Consider the following 17,584-nt stretch of genomic DNA (forward strand, 5'->3'; position numbering starts at 1 on the left):
AAATGCTGGGGTTTTCATTAGTTAGTTTAGATTCCACAGAGTGAATGAGGTATTGTGGTAAATGTTGCCAGTCAAGAGTAAAGTCGCCACAGACTCCAATTTTTACTTTAGTTACAAAGATCATGCAACACTCCCCTCCCCAAATCTTATAGGGCCTTGTGCTTAAATTTGTTTTGTCTTTTGGAGATTTTCCTTTTTTAAATTTTTTAATTTTATATTGGAATTTTTTTAATTGTAATTTTTTTCTTTAAACGAAATAAATTAAATATAAAGATCAAAGTGTAGTATCTGTTTCGGCAGATACTGCAAGCAAAGACCATATGTAGGGGAAACCTCACATATAAGACCTTGGTCAATGTAGGGGCAACCCTTCATACCAATTGTCACTATCCAGCTCCCCTACTTCCCGGGGAGTTGGTCCCCATTTCCCCTTCACTCCTCACTTTAAAAATCGGCCTTGTGCCTAATTTGCTCAGTAGGGGAGCAAATAAATACATCAAAGTGTAGTTTCTGTTCCGGCAGATACTGCAAACAAAGACCATACGTGGGGTTACCCCTACATATCAGACCTTGGTCAATGTAGGGGCAACCCTTTATACCAACAGTTACTATCCAGCTCCCGTTTCCCACCTCTCGGGAGCTGGTCCCCCTTTTCCCTCTTCCCTCCCTCTCTCTCCACATTAAAAAAACGGCCTTGTGCCTAATTTGCTCAGTGGGGGAGCAAATAAATACATACTGCAAGCAAAGACCATATGTGGAGGCGACCCCATATATAAGAACTTGGTCAATGTAGGGGCAACCCTTCATACCAATTGTCACTATCCAGCTCCCCTACTCCCCGGGGAGTTGGTCCCCATTTCCTCTTCACTCCTCACTTTGTGCCTAATTTGCTCGGTGGGGGAGCAAATAAACACCCTGTTGTTCTCGGCCTCCATTGACTGGTACAAAGTATCTTAAGTGCAGCATCTGCAGAACAGATACTACACTTTGATCCCGACCCGAAGGCCAAGAACAACAAGGTGTTTATTTGTTCCCCCACCAAGCAAATTAGGCACAAGGCCGATTTTTAATGTGAGGAGTGAAGGGGAAATGGGGACCAACTCCCCGGGGACTAGGGGAGCTGGATAGTGACAATTGGTATGAAGGGTTGTCCCTACATTGACCAAGGTCTTATATGTTGAGTTTCCCCCACATATGGTCTTTGCTTGCAGTATCTGCCGGAACAGATACTACACTTTGATCCCGGCCCGAAGGCCAAGAACAACAAGGTGTTAATTTGTTCCCCCACCGAGCAAATTAGGCACAAGGCCGATTTTTGATGTGAGGAGTGAAGGGGAAATGGGGACCAACTCCCCGGGGACTAGGGGAGCTGGCTAGTGACAATTGGTATGAAGGGTTGTCCCTACATTGACCAAGGTCTTATATGTGGAGTTTCCTCCACATATGGTCTTTGCTTGCAGTATCTGCCGGAACAGATACTACACTTTGATCCCGGCCCGAAGGCCAAGAACAACAAGGTGTTAATTTGTTCCCCCACCGAGCAAATTAGGCACAAGGCCGATTTTTGATGTGAGGAGTGAAGGGGAAATGGGGACCAACTCCCCGGGGACTAGGGGAGCTGGCTAGTGACAATTGGTATGAAGGGTTGTCCCTACATTGACCAAGGTCTTATATGTGGAGTTTCCTCCACATATGGTCTTTGCTTGCAGTATCTGCCGGAACAGATACTACACTTTGATCCCGGCCCGAAGGCCAAGAACAACAAGGTGTTAATTTGTTCCCCCACCGAGCAAATTAGGCACAAGGCCGATTTTTGATGTGAGGAGTGAAGGGGAAATGGGGACCAACTCCCCGGGGACTAGGGGAGCTGGCTAGTGACAATTGGTATGAAGGGTTGTCCCTACATTGACCAAGGTCTTATATGTGGAGTTTCCCCCACATATGGTCTTTGCTTGCAGTATCTGCCGGAACAGATACTACACTTTGATCCCGGCCCGAAGGCCAAGAACAGCAAGGTATTTATTTGCTCCCCCACCGAGCAAATTAGGCACAAGGCCGATTTTTAATGTGAGGAGTGAAGGGGAAATGGGGACCAACTCCCCGGGGACTAGGGGAGCTGGCTAGTGACAATTGGTATGAAGGGTTGTCCCTACATTGACCAAGGTCTTATATGTGGAGTTTCCTCCACATATGGTCTTTGCTTGCAGTATCTGCCGGAACAGATACTATACTTTGATCCCAGCCCGAAGGCCGAGAACAACAATACCTGAATACATTTAAACAGACAGGTGAGATTTATATTATGGAAGATGTCGTTTTTAGATCATTTTTTTTAGGTCCTGATATTTTGTTATGTTTTCAGCTCTATTAAGGTCCAAATCATTCGGGACTGTTACATCGATAATGAGCACAGTTCTTTCCGGCTTGTTCCATATTACAATATCTGGCTGATGGCCTTGTCTTTTATGTATCTGCCTTTCCGTTTGATGTTATCGGTGGTGGTTCTGGTTCACGTTCCCAGATATCGACGATCTTTGCGTGTGCGTGCGTGCGTGCGTGCGTGTGTGTGTGTGTCTAATGGTTTGTAATGATTCTAACATTGAACTTCGTTGTTAACGAATGAATGACTGCTTTATTTATTTCTTTATGATGCAAATTAAATGGAGCTGAATTTTATTCCTTTGACATTTTGTACATAAAAAAGACAGTCTGTATACAACACACACATACACACACACACACACACACACACACACACACACACACACACACACACACACACGTGCGTGTACAATTCCCTCCCGTCCCCCATATTCGCACGAGAGATGTCCTGCAGTCATATAGTGATTATTGTTGCTGTGTTGCTGAACACGAGCAGAAATCAGGTTTCGTGTTTCAACACAGCGCCAATTTCCTGCCAAACGAGAAAACACACACACACGCACACACACACACACACACACACACACACACACACACACACACGTGCCCTCAGCAATAGTTGCGAACGCATAAATACAAGAGGGTGAAATGTTTATATATTTCTTTCACCTCGCCCCCCCCCCCCACACACACTTTTTTCTTTTTTTTTTTTTTTTTTTTTTTTTTTTTTTGCTGTTCACGAATGTGCGTTTGTTTTTCGCTACAAATATCAAATTGGTATTACGTTTCTGACTTTTTTGAGATGAGGATTGGTTATTCGTATCACTTGGATTCTTCGGACTACTGTTCTCATCTTTCGGTTGATGTAACCTTCGGCCGTCTTCACTTGTATCTTACCGAACTCTGGAGTCTGCCTGGAACCCTTTATTTTACTTAATACAAGGGCGTGGTGTATTCTTGTTCTGTCAGCCATGACTGGGCAAAGCCACAATTGAATCTTGTACTACCTTAGTGTTGGAGACGCCCCTCCATGGGATTAATGGACTATCTCGTGACGTCACTTCCTCTGGTGACGTCACTTCCGGTATCGAGTACCGGTGCCCAGCGATCAAAAATTGGCATGCGGCCAAGCAGGTCGTGTGCAAACGCGCCACCGTTGAGGAATGGTATTCTTAACTTGCGTTGACTGTAATTTATGTGAATACATGTTTTTCCCTAAAAGTCCTGCGTTCCTTTCGTTTATTACACTCTAACCCCATAGCACCTAGTGTATTGGATAAACGGTTCCGTTCCAAATTCCATGAAGTGTGACAATCATTATTTATTTAGAAAGCCATTCTTATCACTCTGTTATATTTACAACAACTATTCTTACTTTTGGACACAACCACATTTTTTTTTATTAAATTATTAGGTAAAGGTACATCATATTTATGGTAAAGTAAAGTTTTTTTGTTTTTTTTTTTAGATAGGCATCACCACTTATCAAGGCCTAGAGGGCACTCGAGGGTAAGGGTTTAAGTGTACAGTAGTCAATTGGACAATATCGTTATCGTTAGTAGTGGAAATTCGGTAAATTTGTTAACTTAAGTGTAACAGCTCATCAAGAACTTGTTTACATTGGACTTGAAGACGACCATATTGTAGTTAGCTGGAAAGCTGGCAAACGGAAGACAGTCCCACAGGCGTGCAGTTCTAAAAAAGAAGCTTTCTTCATAGAATCTACGTTTAGGTTTAGGCACAGATAAAGAGTGGGGAGAATTATTGACAGTGGTTCAGCAAGACAAGTGTTTCTCGTGAAAGTTTAGCGAGGGGGGACCATAGATTGGAGCTCAGACGAGCACTTGCCATGAAAGTAATAAAGCAGAGAGAGGCTCGCAACATCTCTTCTGTGAGATAGAGGTGTCAGGGAGAGAAAAGGGCATCCCTTACGAGACTACAAAATCTGTTTTGGACTCTATCAAGGCAGGGCAAGTCCTTTCCAGCAGCTCCTTCCCAGATGTGGTAACAGTACTCCATCCTTGGACGTACCTGACTTTTATATAGGTAGAGAATAGCATCGGCAGTGAGATATCTACTGGATCGATAGAAGGATCCGACCATTTACCCAGCAACCTTGCCAATGGATTTGATGTACGTGTTCCATTTTAGATCAGGAGTAAAGGTCAAGCCCAGAAGCTTGTCAAAACATGAAGCCTCCCCCAAGACAAGAGCCATTCATTTCCATTGATGCCAGATGGGAATCAGATTGTTGAGAATGTAAAGATAGAAGCTTGGTTTTAGATGTATTAAAAGTAACCAGCCACCTCTTTCCCCATTGTACCTATCAGAGAGAACTGATTAAATAAATGAGAAGACATTTCCAGCTATACCATAGCTGGAGATCTTGTGAAGTAAACCTTTATGCCATACTCTATCAAAGGCCTTTGATATGTCAAGAGCAATTGCCCTTGAAAGGAAGCCCCCATCGAGAGATTCGCTGATCCTATGAGATATAACTGTAAGCAAATCTGCTGTAGATCTAGCAGAACGGAAACCATATTGCATGCCACTAAAAAGGTTATTTCTGCTGAGGTGGTTGACTACTTCTCTATTTAATATGGATTCCAGCAACTTATTCATGACACACAGGAGACTTATTGGTCTGTACTGAGAGGGAGATGACTTATCACCTAAATTCTTAAATACAGGGCATACTGATGAGGTTTTCCAGGGTGTTGGAAGTACTTCTCCTTAAGGCAATGCTTAAACAGTTTTGTAAGTATGGGGGCAATTTCTGGTTGAAGCTTTTTCAGCACTATAATTGGAATGCCGTCAGTTGCTTTACTGGAATCAAGGTTCTTGATTAGCTTGGCGACCTCACACACAGATATTTGTATGTTGCATAGCGTGTTGTCTATTATAGGAGGAAATATGGGGAGTTGATGGCCTTCGTCGCATAGGGTAGAATAAGCTGCAAAGTTCTTTGCAAATAGTTTGGCCTTGTCTGATGCTGACGAGATGACTTTAGGTCCATTGATGATGGTTGGGATAGAATGTACACTTCTGTTCAGGATCCTGTTTGCTATTTGCCAAAACTGGTGGGAACCAAGTCGCTGCTCAGCTACTTTGGATTTAACGGACTGAGCATATAGCTCTCTTGCATTTTTTATTACTCTTTTACTGTGGTTGCTGGCAATCCTGAAAGCAGCTTTAATCTCAGTACATCTATTACGTTGGTAGTTATGGAAAAAGTGATTTCTGTGTGCGATGGCAGCAGTACATTCTGGGGAGAACCATGGTTGGCTGTTAGGTTTTTGTTGGAATTTTTTGGATGGTATGAATTGGTCTATGGCTACAATTAACCATTCGGTCAGTAACTTACTCATGATAATGTTATTTAGAAAGCCTATGTTTTCTATAATTCGTATTATATGAATAGAATCTCTTTGAGTTTGTGATTAACTTCTTGCTTTTAATTTTGAACCTAAATACGAAATCTTCAGAACCATGGCTGAGTTCTTACGAATCAAATATGGCGCTATAAAATCATCTCTCCGCGTGGGATTTGAAGTCAGTTGTTTTTTGTTTTTTTTCTTTTTTTAGGTTATTATCTTTATTATTGGCTCACAAGGAGCTTTCACACAGGTCACCAACCTGTGGTGTTCCCTGGAAGCTGAGTGACAACAAGTCTCCCCAGATTTTCTAGTACTCTCCACCTCTGTTGATAAAAGTTGCAAATAAATTTGCATTATCGCAACAGCTGTTTACCATTGGTTTCTCGTTGGCAGTGGCCGTTGGTCTTTACTGGAATTTGGGTGGCAATAAGCCTCCCCAAGGTCACAGTTCTCTTCGCACATACAGTGGAGGTCTGGTCAGTGCTCTTTCCTCAGTCTTTCCTTCCTTCTTGACTACTTGGCTCTTTGGTCTCACTCTTTTTTTGAGGGAGGGGGACATTGATGTGGTAATGGCGGGATGGGGGGTTAGAGAACTTATAGGTACGCAGCTTCAATGTTCTTGGTTCCATGTAGCACTTCATGTTTTGTCTCTGTAGAATTTTGTCTGGTCTGTGCTTTTATTCGTCTGTGTTGGTTTCCACATTCAAGGGTTTTCCTTAATATTTCAGCTGTTTTCATTATTGTTGTTCGTTGTATTTTTCCAGTCATTCCTCTGATTCCAATTTCTCCCAATCTTTTTTCAAAGTTTTTCAAAATTGTTTCTAGTGCTCCTACTATTATAAGTATTATTTTGATTTTCTTAATCATCCATATCCCTTTCAGCTCTCTGGCTAGCTCTGTGTATTCGCTTCGTTTCTCCCTTTCTATTATTATTATATTAATACGAGTTAAAAAAAAAAAATTCTTTAAACATAGGTTAGAATTAGAATTGAGGATTCTTTGTTTGCTAAGTGTGTTGGATGGACATCTGTAGAAAACGTGATATAGTTACGTTGGTAAACACACTTCTGACGTCATAAACAAAGGAAGTTTCTCAATATTGGAATCTGAGGGTTCGAAGTTAGAGAGAGTGAATTTTTTTCGGGATTGTTCCTATTATTATTATGTTGTATTTTTTCAAGTCATTCCCCTGATTCCAATTTCTCCTGTTCTTTATTCAAAGTTTTTCGGGATTGTTCCTATTATTATTATAGGGATTGTTCCTATTATTATTATAGGTATTGTTCCTATTATTATTATAGGTATTGTTCCTATTATTATTATTATTATAGGGATTGTTCCTATTATTATTATAGAGATTGTTCCTATTATTATTATTATTATTATAGGTATTGTTCCTATTATTATTATCATGGGGATTGTTCCTATTATTATTATAGGTATTGTTCCTATTATTATTATTATAGGTATTGTTCCTATTATTATTATTATAGGTATTGTTCCTATTATTATTATTATAGGGATTGTTCCTATTATTATTATTATAGGTATTGTTCCTATTATTATTATTATAGGTATTGTTCCTATTATTATTATAGGTATTGTTCCTATTATTATTATAGGTATTGTTCCTATTATTATTATAGGGATTGTTCCTATTATTATTATAGGGATTGTTCCTATTATTATTATAGGGATTGTTCCTATCATTATTATTATAGGTATTGTTCCTATCATTATTATTATAGGTATTGTTCCTATTATTATTATTATTATAGGGATTGTTCCTATTATTATTATTATAGGGATTGTTCCTATTATTATTATAGGGATTATTTTGATTTTCATCTTCCATATCCCTTTCAGCTCTCTGTCTAGCTGCTCTGTTTCTCCTTTTCTTTGATATTCACCCCGTGGTCGGCTGGAACAGCAAAGTCTATGATTTGACAGGGTTTTTCTTTCTTGTTTAATTATTACAACATCTGGTCTTCTTGCTTGGATGGGTTTATCAGTTTTACTATTATTGGCTCACATGGAGCTTTCACTCAAGTCAACAAACGATCTGATTGGAAACCTGTGGTGTTCTCTGGAAGCTGAGTGACAACAAGTCTCCCCAGACGTCCAGCTCTCTCCACCTCCTTCGATAGCATTTGCAAATGAATTTGCATCATCGCAACAGCCGCTTACCATTGATTTCTAGCTGGTAGTGGCCATTGGTTTATACTGGAATTTGAGTGGCACTCAGCCTCCCAAGGTCCCAGTTTTCTTTGCGCTTGTCCAGCCGAGGTCTGGTTGGCGCTCGCTCCTGGGTCTTTCAGTCCTTATTGACCCTTCTTAGCCCTTTGGTATCATTTTGTTTGGGGGGGAGGGGGGACGGTGATGAAACAATGGGGGGGATGCATGATCGGGGGGTGTAGAACTTGTAAATATGCAGTTTCGGTGTTCTTCAATTATTATTATTGGAATTTTTGTTATTATTTTGCAAATTTTAAAATATTTCCTTTTATCAACATTTTTCCTTAACCCACTCCCCCCCCCAAGCTCCCCCCCCCCAAAAAAAAACTCTCACTACCCTCAAAAAACTCCCCCCCCAAAAAAAACTCCCCCCCCCAAATAAAACTCCCCCAACCCCCCAAATAACCCCCCCCCAAAAAAAACTCCCCACCCACCAAAAAAACTCTCCAACTATTTTTTTCAAACGAACACACGTCGTTGATGAGTTATTACATAAGCATAGGAATAAAATATTATGAACGTCAAATAAATACATCTTCTGGGTTCAGAGTAATAACTAAGGATATATAACGTGTGTCTATATGTGTATATATATATATATATATATATATATATATGGGGGGAGAAGTCAAAAAGAATTAGAGAAACTCTTTAAAAGGAGACTTATCGGGATAATGCAAAGCTCAACAATTGAGGTGGAGCTTACATCGTACTATCGCTTCCCCGGGGAGTGTTACTTTTTTTTTTTTTTTAGATAGGCATCACCACATTATCAAGGCCAAGAGGCCACTCAAGGACAAGGGTTAAAGAGTGTACAGTAGAAATTGGACAATATAGTAATCATTAGTAATGAAAATTTGGTAAATTTGATAACTTATATGGAACGGCTCATCAAGAACTTATTTACGTTAGACTTGAAGACAACCATATTGTAGTCAGCCGGAAAGCAGGAAAACGGAAGACAATTCCACAGGCGTGCAGTTCTAAGAAAGAAGCTTTGTTCATGGAATCTACGTTTAGGTTTAGGCACAGATAAAGAGTGGGGGGAATTATTGATAGTGTTTACAGCTAGACGAGTGTTTCTTGTGAAAGTTTGGCGAGGGGGGACCATAGATTGAAGCTCAGTCGAACACTTTCCATGAAAATAACGATACATCAGAGACAAACTCGCAACATCTCTTCTGTGAGATAGAGGTTGCAAGGAAGAGAAAAGGACATCTCCTACGAGGCTACGAAGTCTATTTTGAACTCTATCAAGGCAGGCCAAGTCCTTTCTAGCAGCTCCTGCCCAGATGTGGCAACAGTATTCCATCCTTGGACGTACCTTGCTCTTATATAGAGAGAGAATAGCATCAGCAGTGAGATATCTACCGGATCGATAGAAAGATCCCACCATTTTTCCAGGTTGAGAAACGTTCTGGGAAAGCAACTAGCTCCCCAGGGGAATAAACGATATCCACATGGAAACATCAACAAAAACGGGTCGAGATGTCGGTGGCTATTATTTTTGGTCGTGGACTATTTTTACAAGGCAATCTTTCGTCTAAAGGCAACATTTATAACACTGTGTGTGACCGGCTTCATGTGTTACACTAAATGTCCCAGGAACGGTCTCACGAAGATGTGAAGATGGGCCAGTCATTAGGGTCTGCAAGAAGCAAATCATATCTGAGATGTTGGATGTGGGTGTGGCTCCTTCATTCTCCCAAGATGACTTCTTTACCCTGGTGGCATTCTGGTTGGAATTTTCTTTCTTCATCCTCCGGACCGCTTAGTTGTTTAATGGAGGTATTCATGGCAGACACAAAAAAAAAAAAAAAAAAAAAAAAAAATTAATTAGAGGAACTTAACCTGCATCATGAAGCTTGGATCAAAGAACTCGACTATAACAAGTGTAAACCAATTCATGAATAATTATTTTGTTTCGTTATATAAAAATGTCCCAGAGTTTTTCCTTGTTTCTCGATTGCCTGCCTGAATGAAGATGCAGTTTATTTCAGGTATGCCCTGACGCCAGATGAGGAAAGAGATAGACTGGATCCAGCACGAAGCCAGAGTGACGGCCGAAATCGACAATGTTGCCACACGGACTTAGGGTCATGCATATTTCGCGTGCCCTGAGCAGCAGAAAGATATTTTCCAGTGACCAGTGAGAGTCTGGTCACCCTTGAGGGGTCCACCACTAGACAAGTAAGGATGTAGCCCTGCTGGGTTGCATCTATGGTCCTGTGAGCTGAGAGCGACGAACACGGCCAGAAGTACATCACAAGTATGCTCCCGTGAACCAGGATAGCGACGGATGCGGCCCGGCCCTCAGACGGGGGAGGGGGTTAGGGTTATACGATTCCTGACTTGGAATCAGTGCTTAGCGCACCGAATAGCTATGATACGGCAAAACACTATATATCTGATATTTCCCCAAAACCTCTGGTCTTCATGGGGGGGAGACTATAACTTGCTGCTATGGTTTCCCATGATCTGAAATAACAGCAAGGGGAGACTTTATTCCAAATATTTCTCATATGCTATATCTCCTCTCCTTTGGAAATAGGGTAAGATTATGAATATCTCCAGTATCAAACAATCCTTATACAGTGTGAAATTTACCGTATATTTCAGCATATAAGGCGACCGTCAGATAAGACAAGGTACAAAATTGGAGCAAATTTAAATAAATTTATCATATATCGGTTGTATAAAAAAACAAAAAAACACGACACAATCGTAATATTTATGAAACATAATTAACTATTTATTTTACATTATCTATACACTATATATTACAAAAACAATTTACAATTTGCATATCCTACCATTATTAAACTAATTATACTTAACTAGTGTTGAGGGGGGTGCCTCCTCTCATTTTAAAAATTTTTTTATTTTTATTTTTTATTTTTTTTTATTTTTTTAAATTACATTTTCACCCCAAATAAGGCACATTGCCACTTTGGTGTAGGGGGCTACTATCAGGGGCAACAACTACTGGGGCACTATGTAGGGATTTGGGCAGCAAGATGTCTGTTCACGTTGCACTTGAACTTCTGCACGTCAGTACAGTTGGGGAAGCAGGGACCTGGAATGGAATTCCAAAGTCTAGCGGTTCTGGGGAAGAAACTACTGGAGTAGAAAGATCTTTTACATCTAGGGATCTCTACAGTGTGGGGGTGGGATTTTTCAGCCTGTCGGGTTTGTCGAGTGTGTCTACGTCGTGGGGGTACAAGTGTCAGCAGTTCGTTAGAGCATTCACCATTAAAATACTTATAGAACAGGCAGAGGGATGCAACGTTTTTTCATTAGGACAGAGGCTGAAGCTTAGACGCCAGTTCAGGGCCTATCAGATTGACGACTCTCTTTTGAACCTTGTCAAGGAGCGAGAGACTAGTAGCAGATTCACCAGCCCAAATGTGACAGCAATAGTCCATACATGGGCGAATGGTTGCCTTATAGAGGTACAGGATACTTTCGGGTGACAAAGAGATAGAAACATGCATGCTCACCCCATGTGTCCGGACGAAAAAGAGGCCGATAAAAGGAAAGGGAATTCTGGGATTGCATTTCTTTGTATCTCTACGCTTATGGCCAAATCACCACCCGGCCATGCTGAAGATTGTGTGAGCAACCGTGACACTGCGATATAGTGTCACAAATTATATATAAAAGAGAAAAATTAAAAAACAACAACAATATAAAAATACATACGAATGCATATAAATTTAATCATTGGTTCAATCAGGAGATTGAGGGTGTAGGAAAAATATGCTTTTTATCCCTAGGTATTTCGAAGCCCAATGCTTCCCATCAAAAGTGGAGAGAAGGTGCTACGTATCATATTTAGATATGCAACATCATTAGCAGTGAAAGAATGCGGAGGGAGAGGGTCAAACATTGTAAAAATGTAGAGAGAGATAGGAGAACAACAATAATTAATTCTTTTTCTTATAAATAACTAGCCTGGGTGTCTTTTTTTTCTTTTGCTCCAAACACCTGAGCAACGCCAGGCACCCCTCGCTAGTTGTTTATATATCAAATTTTGTTAGGAAAATTTGAATGCTCTCTGAAGAGGGCCTTAAAAAACTTTGAAAAGTTCTTGAGAATCTATATGTAACCTGGCTAGTATGGACTTTGAGAACCTTAACCTTTTTTTGATCCCCCAACAAAGGAGTGATTGGACCTAGTAATTAACTCCTGTTCATTTAGTTGCACTTTTTTCAATAACAACGGATTTTTTTTTTTTTTTTCAATCTTGCACAAAAATGAGCCATGATGAAATTAAATTTTTGCCGGAACGGATTTTCCAGGATAACTCTGACTGCCCCCAGGGGTAAAATTATCCACAAAATCATTCGTTTGTTAGCACTTTTCTCAATAATCACGCCTTGGATTTTTAAAAAAATTTTCTCTTAAACATTAGCCATGATGAAATTAAATTTTTGCCAGAATTAATTTTCCGGGATAACTCTGGTTCTTCTATTAGGGGGCATTATAGGGGCAAAATTGCCCCCAAATTGTTTATCCATTCATTTCTTCACACATTTCTCAATAAGCAAGCCTTGAAATTTTTTTGAAATTATGCACAAACATTAGTCATGGTGAAAGTAAATTTTTCACTCATGGAGGGGGACGCCACATGCTCGGTTTCTTTGTATTAACTTTCATTTTTTTGTTTTCCCTTCCAGGTGAATGAAGAATGCAAAACGTTAAAAGAAAGTTTAGCTCAACAAGAAAATAAATGTTTGTTAGCCAAAGAACAGGTTTCAGCTTTGGAATCCAAAATTAACTCCCTTGAACTCGTTATAAAGGTAAGACTCATTTTGATACATTAAAAAAGGGATCAGTGGCTAAAGAAATTACTCCTGACTTCCTTCTTGTTTGAACTCAAAGCCATAAACTATCATTAATCTTGCTCCTTAGTGCAGTAATAATCTATCAATATTGCATGCAGTTATACATAAAAAGTCAAACGTGTATTAACTTGTTTGACTCGTTAGTTACGGTTCAAAATACAGGGTGGTCGCTAGAAAAGCGGGAAATTTGCAGGTCAGCTTAGAATAGATCATTAATAAAATGCGTGATTGCTATTTTTTGATTGGTTCTTTTGTTGTCGAGCTTGGATTTCTAGGTGAAGTGCACAGATAACATTTTGAGTATCTATGAGTATAATTTAACATTTGTCTTTGAAAAACTTTGTTTAAAATAAATCGTTGTTTGACAAATTTCCCGCTTTTTTAGCGACTACCTTGTAGTATATGAATCTTGCAACAGAATTTGATTTTGGAACAATTCATTTTAAGATTGCTCAAGTTGCAAGTTTTACCTAAGTAACAGCATAACAGAAATAGATTTTTATTTCTTTTTGCATGGATTTATTTTTAAATAGTATTAAATAAATCTTGCAACAGTGAGCCACTAACTTATTGCCAAAAGTTCAATGTAATTCTTTTTGTGGCTCTTTACGATAATGTGTAAATTTTATCCTGAAAGTGTAGCTTCCGGATTTGAAAAATATATTTAATTATTTGGTTCAATATGAGCAATGACTACTTGAGAAAAAGAGTAAATAAGATAGATTGTTATAATAACTATCTATCTATATATCTATAAAAGTGAAAGTGTCTGTCTGTCTGTGTGTGTGTGTACACATTTCTCTATGCAATAACTCTGTCAATTTTCAGTCTACAGACTCGAAATTTGATATACAGGATACTGAGATTTGGGAAAATCTTTGTGATCGGTTTTCGGACAGAAATTTGGTTGTTAAGGGGTCAAAGTTAAACGATTTGACTTTTCCAAACTCTACCAAACTCCTCCGACAATTTGGGGTCTAAACACTTGAAATTTTAGATATAGGTTCTTTGGACATGGATCTAACTTAATAACTTGCTTTGAGCCCAAAACAATAAATTTTAAGGGGTCATAATAGGGGTCAAAGTTAAAAAAAATTGACCTTTTTTTTTTTGCTCAGCATACACCTCCAAACACCCGGGCAACGCCGGGCACCCATGCTAGTATATGATAAAAGAGGCGCAGTTTTTCCCCTCTGGACCAAAATACAACAACAGATGCCACATACAAATGTTTGATGTTTACACTATTAATTAATGTCTCTTAAATATAAGACACATTAATTTATTATATTAAAACTTGGAGTGACGTCATCATCATCATTGCAATCACCTACAGACGGAGTAATTCCCAATTTTCCCCCTAATAACTAAGTCCTTTCACCGTTCCCCACCTATACCACCTAATTTTACATACAGGTTACTTATATTGAGACCCCAACCTTCATAACTGATCCATAAACTCATAGACAACAACAGAATTCGATTTTTGAACTATTCATTTTAAAATTGCTCAAGTTGTAAGTTTCACCTAAATCACAACAAAATAAAAATAGATTTAAAAAAAAAAATTTTTTTTGCATGGATTTATTTGGAAAAAGTATTAAATGAATCTTGCAACAGAATTCGATTTTGGAACAGTTCATTTTTAAATATTTAAAAAAAAAAAATTATAAAGTTAGATCCATGTCCAAGTAAAATTTCAAGTGTTTAGACCTAAAATTGGCGGAGGAGTTTGGTAGAGTTCTCAAATTTCAAATCGTTGAACTTTGATCCCTTGACAGCCAATTTCTGGTAATCATTATTTCGTTCCTCGTGTAAAAATGTCCGTTCATTTTTGAAGCGTGCCAAATTGTTTTCCTATAAAGTTTACATTAACTTTGTTCATTATTAATACGAAAAAATCAATATATAAAAAACAAACAAATTTAAAACACGATTAAAAATGAAATTATTTAAATAGATAATTAACTGTTTAAAACAATTAATTTAGGTCACCGCTTTTAAACATAAATTTTTTTATTGCATAATATCCTAAAAACCTTTCAACCGATTTTTTACTCAATAAAATTTCATCAGAATTTATCATTAGTAAAAAGAAAAGTTGGTACTCCTGCAGTATTTTAGCCACCTATTTCACGATCTTAGCCGAGCGTTGATCGACATCCGTCGGAAAACGCCGGAACATGGCGAGCGGTACGATACTCTATCAGCCAATCAGGGCGCTTCAAACGAACGCGCAGCAGACGAATAATTTTCATTGAAATTACACACATAGCGTTTCATTTCAGTTATTTTATTGTTCAAAGTAAAAATACACAGCTATTTAATTTAGCGATAAAAAAAAAAAAAAAAAACGGGAGCTGTTGGAAACATATTTATGCGAATTTATGTGGAGACAAAAATTTGGACACACAACCCTTTTGTCTCCATAATAAATCAAATCGCGGAAGGCTACCCGGTTTGGGAAGGAGCTTCTTTCCACATCCTCTGAAAACCATTTGCTCCCTACTTTGCCTCTACAGTCAGTAGAAAATCTTCCAGTCGGAACTAAAGATAAACAGTAATTGTTGTCCCCCCCCCCTACAAACATTACTGAAAAACAAAAAAAAAACATTGTTGTTACTGTTTAATAACGTTTTGTTAAAAACAAACAAAAAAAAAACATTGAAGTGTTTATTACTGTTGCTTATACCCCCCCCAAAAAAAAGCTATCGGAAAACAAAATGAACCAAAAAAGAAAATATTCAACAAAATAAATTTATTTTACTTTAAAAAAAACTTACGGTAAGTGTTTGTGATTTATTTTATCCAAATTTTTTGTGAATAATTTTATCCATTTTGTTGTGTGTGTGTAATATCTTTTCCTTGTAATGTTGTTGCTATTCACATACTTTTAGCGTTCTTGCACCGTAGCTCCGAATTCTCGGCTTTCGTCGGCGTTAACGCCGAAAGCGTTCGTCAACGCTCGGCTAAGATCGTGAAATCGGTGGGTAAAATACTGCAGGAGTACCGAAAAGTTTAGATACGCTTAAACTTAATGGGTTAATATCAAATAGAAAATATTTCCAGGTTTTCTTTTCTATTAATTTTTTTTCTAAGTAGTCACCTCCATCTTTATTTAACTTTGTCTGTTTTACAGGACCTTAAAAAGTCTTCCAGTCGATTAAAAACATTGGAGAAAGAACATGAACTCACATTTCAACAATTGAAGAAAAAACAGGATGAAGTGAGAACTCTACAAGAGGTATGTTTACCAATTCTCTCACATTACGGTATCAAAACTTCTTTGCATCTCAACAAATATGGCCACGCAGACAAACAGTTGCATCATTAACACAGTAGTAGTAGCAGTGGAAAAATAGTTACAAAGGGAGAAGTTTTAGCGTTCTGAACTCCGCAAATGTGTAAATGTAATAGAATTTGCTGTATGTAATGTTATTCAATGGGTTGATGTGTCGTTATACATGGTGAGAGGAAAGAGAGAGAAAGCAAAAAAAAAAATGGAAGCGATGCTCATTGTCACCAGCGACATATGTAACCAGGATTTGCTGTATGTACTGTGATTCATAGAAGTTCTTTGCTTGCGTGTGTTGTTATTGATGAGAGGTCTCCGCGCAATGGGTTGATGTGTCGTTATTCATGGTGAGAGGAAAGAGAGAGAAAACGAAACAGAAGCGATGCTCATTGTTACCGATGACACATGTAACCAGAATTTGCTGTATGTACTTTGATTTGTTTGACTCTATGGCAACATATTAAAGGCCGTAAACGACAAAGTTCTCTCTGATTCTCTCTCCTCTGATCTTGAGCGCGTGGTACAGTGGGGGAAGAGGTGGCTGGTTACCTTTAATGCATCTAAAACCAAGCTCCTATCTTTACATCATCAACGCTCTATCCCCATCTGGCATCAATTGAAATGGATGGCTCTTGTCTAGCGGAGGCCCCATGTTTTGACAAGCTTCTGAGCTTGACCTTTACTCCTGATCTGAAATGGAACACGTACATCAAGTCTGTTGCCAAGGTCGCTGGGAAAATGGTTGGATCCTTCTACCGATCCAGAAGATATCTCACTACTGATGCAATTCTCTATCTATATAAAAAAACAAGTACGTCCAAGGATGGAATACTGCTAAAAACAGCCTATCCTGCCTTGACAGAGTACAAAATAGACTTCGTGGCTTAGTGGGGGATGCCCTTTTCTCTGCCCTGCAACCTTTCTCCCAAAGAAGAGACGTTGCGAGCCTATCTTTGTTTTATCGTTACTTCCATGGCAAGTGCTCGTCTGAGCTCCAGTCTCTGGTCCCCCCTCTCCAATTTTTCATAATAAACACCCGTCTAGCTGAAACCACAGTCAATAATTTTCCCCACTCTTTATCTGTGCCTAAATCAAAACGTAAATTCCATGAACAAAGCTTCTTTCTTAGAACTGCACGCCCGTGGAACTCTCTACCGCTTGGCTGTTTCCCACCTGACTACAACTTGGATGTCTTCAAGTCCAACATAAAAAGTTGCTGATGAACCGCCCCCTTAAGTAAGACACTTTATCAAATCTCCAATACTAACGATTACTACAACATTATCCCATTGATTACTGTACACGCAATAACCTTTATCCCGAGTGGCTTCTGGGCCTTGATAAGTCGTGACCTCCATGTAAAAAAAATGTTCTTTGCTCAATAGGTTGATGTGTCGTTATTCATGGCGAGAGGAAAGAGAGAGAAAGCAAAACTAAACAGAAGTGAT

General features: G+C 38.9%; 1 protein-coding gene across 19 annotated transcripts in view; it reads left to right on the forward strand.

The window, feature by feature from the left end:
• The window catches only part of LOC145270654 (RIMS-binding protein 2-like), a 1,565,000-nt gene that overhangs the window by 1,093,705 nt on the left and 453,711 nt on the right, over positions 1-17,584 (forward strand). For all 19 annotated transcript variants that reach the window (XM_080126270.1, XM_080126275.1, XM_080126269.1 and 16 more), the window contains 2 exons: positions 12,674-12,796; positions 15,981-16,085. In XM_080126270.1, coding sequence (XP_079982396.1) covers positions 12,674-12,796; positions 15,981-16,085 — 228 coding nt within the window. The remainder of the gene's footprint in view (positions 1-12,673; positions 12,797-15,980; positions 16,086-17,584) is intronic.

Source organism: Euprymna scolopes, chromosome 46 (assembly GCF_053919585.1).
Source record: "Euprymna scolopes isolate OS-2025 chromosome 46, ASM5391958v1, whole genome shotgun sequence".
NCBI classification, from domain to species: Eukaryota; Metazoa; Mollusca; class Cephalopoda; order Sepiida; family Sepiolidae; genus Euprymna; species Euprymna scolopes.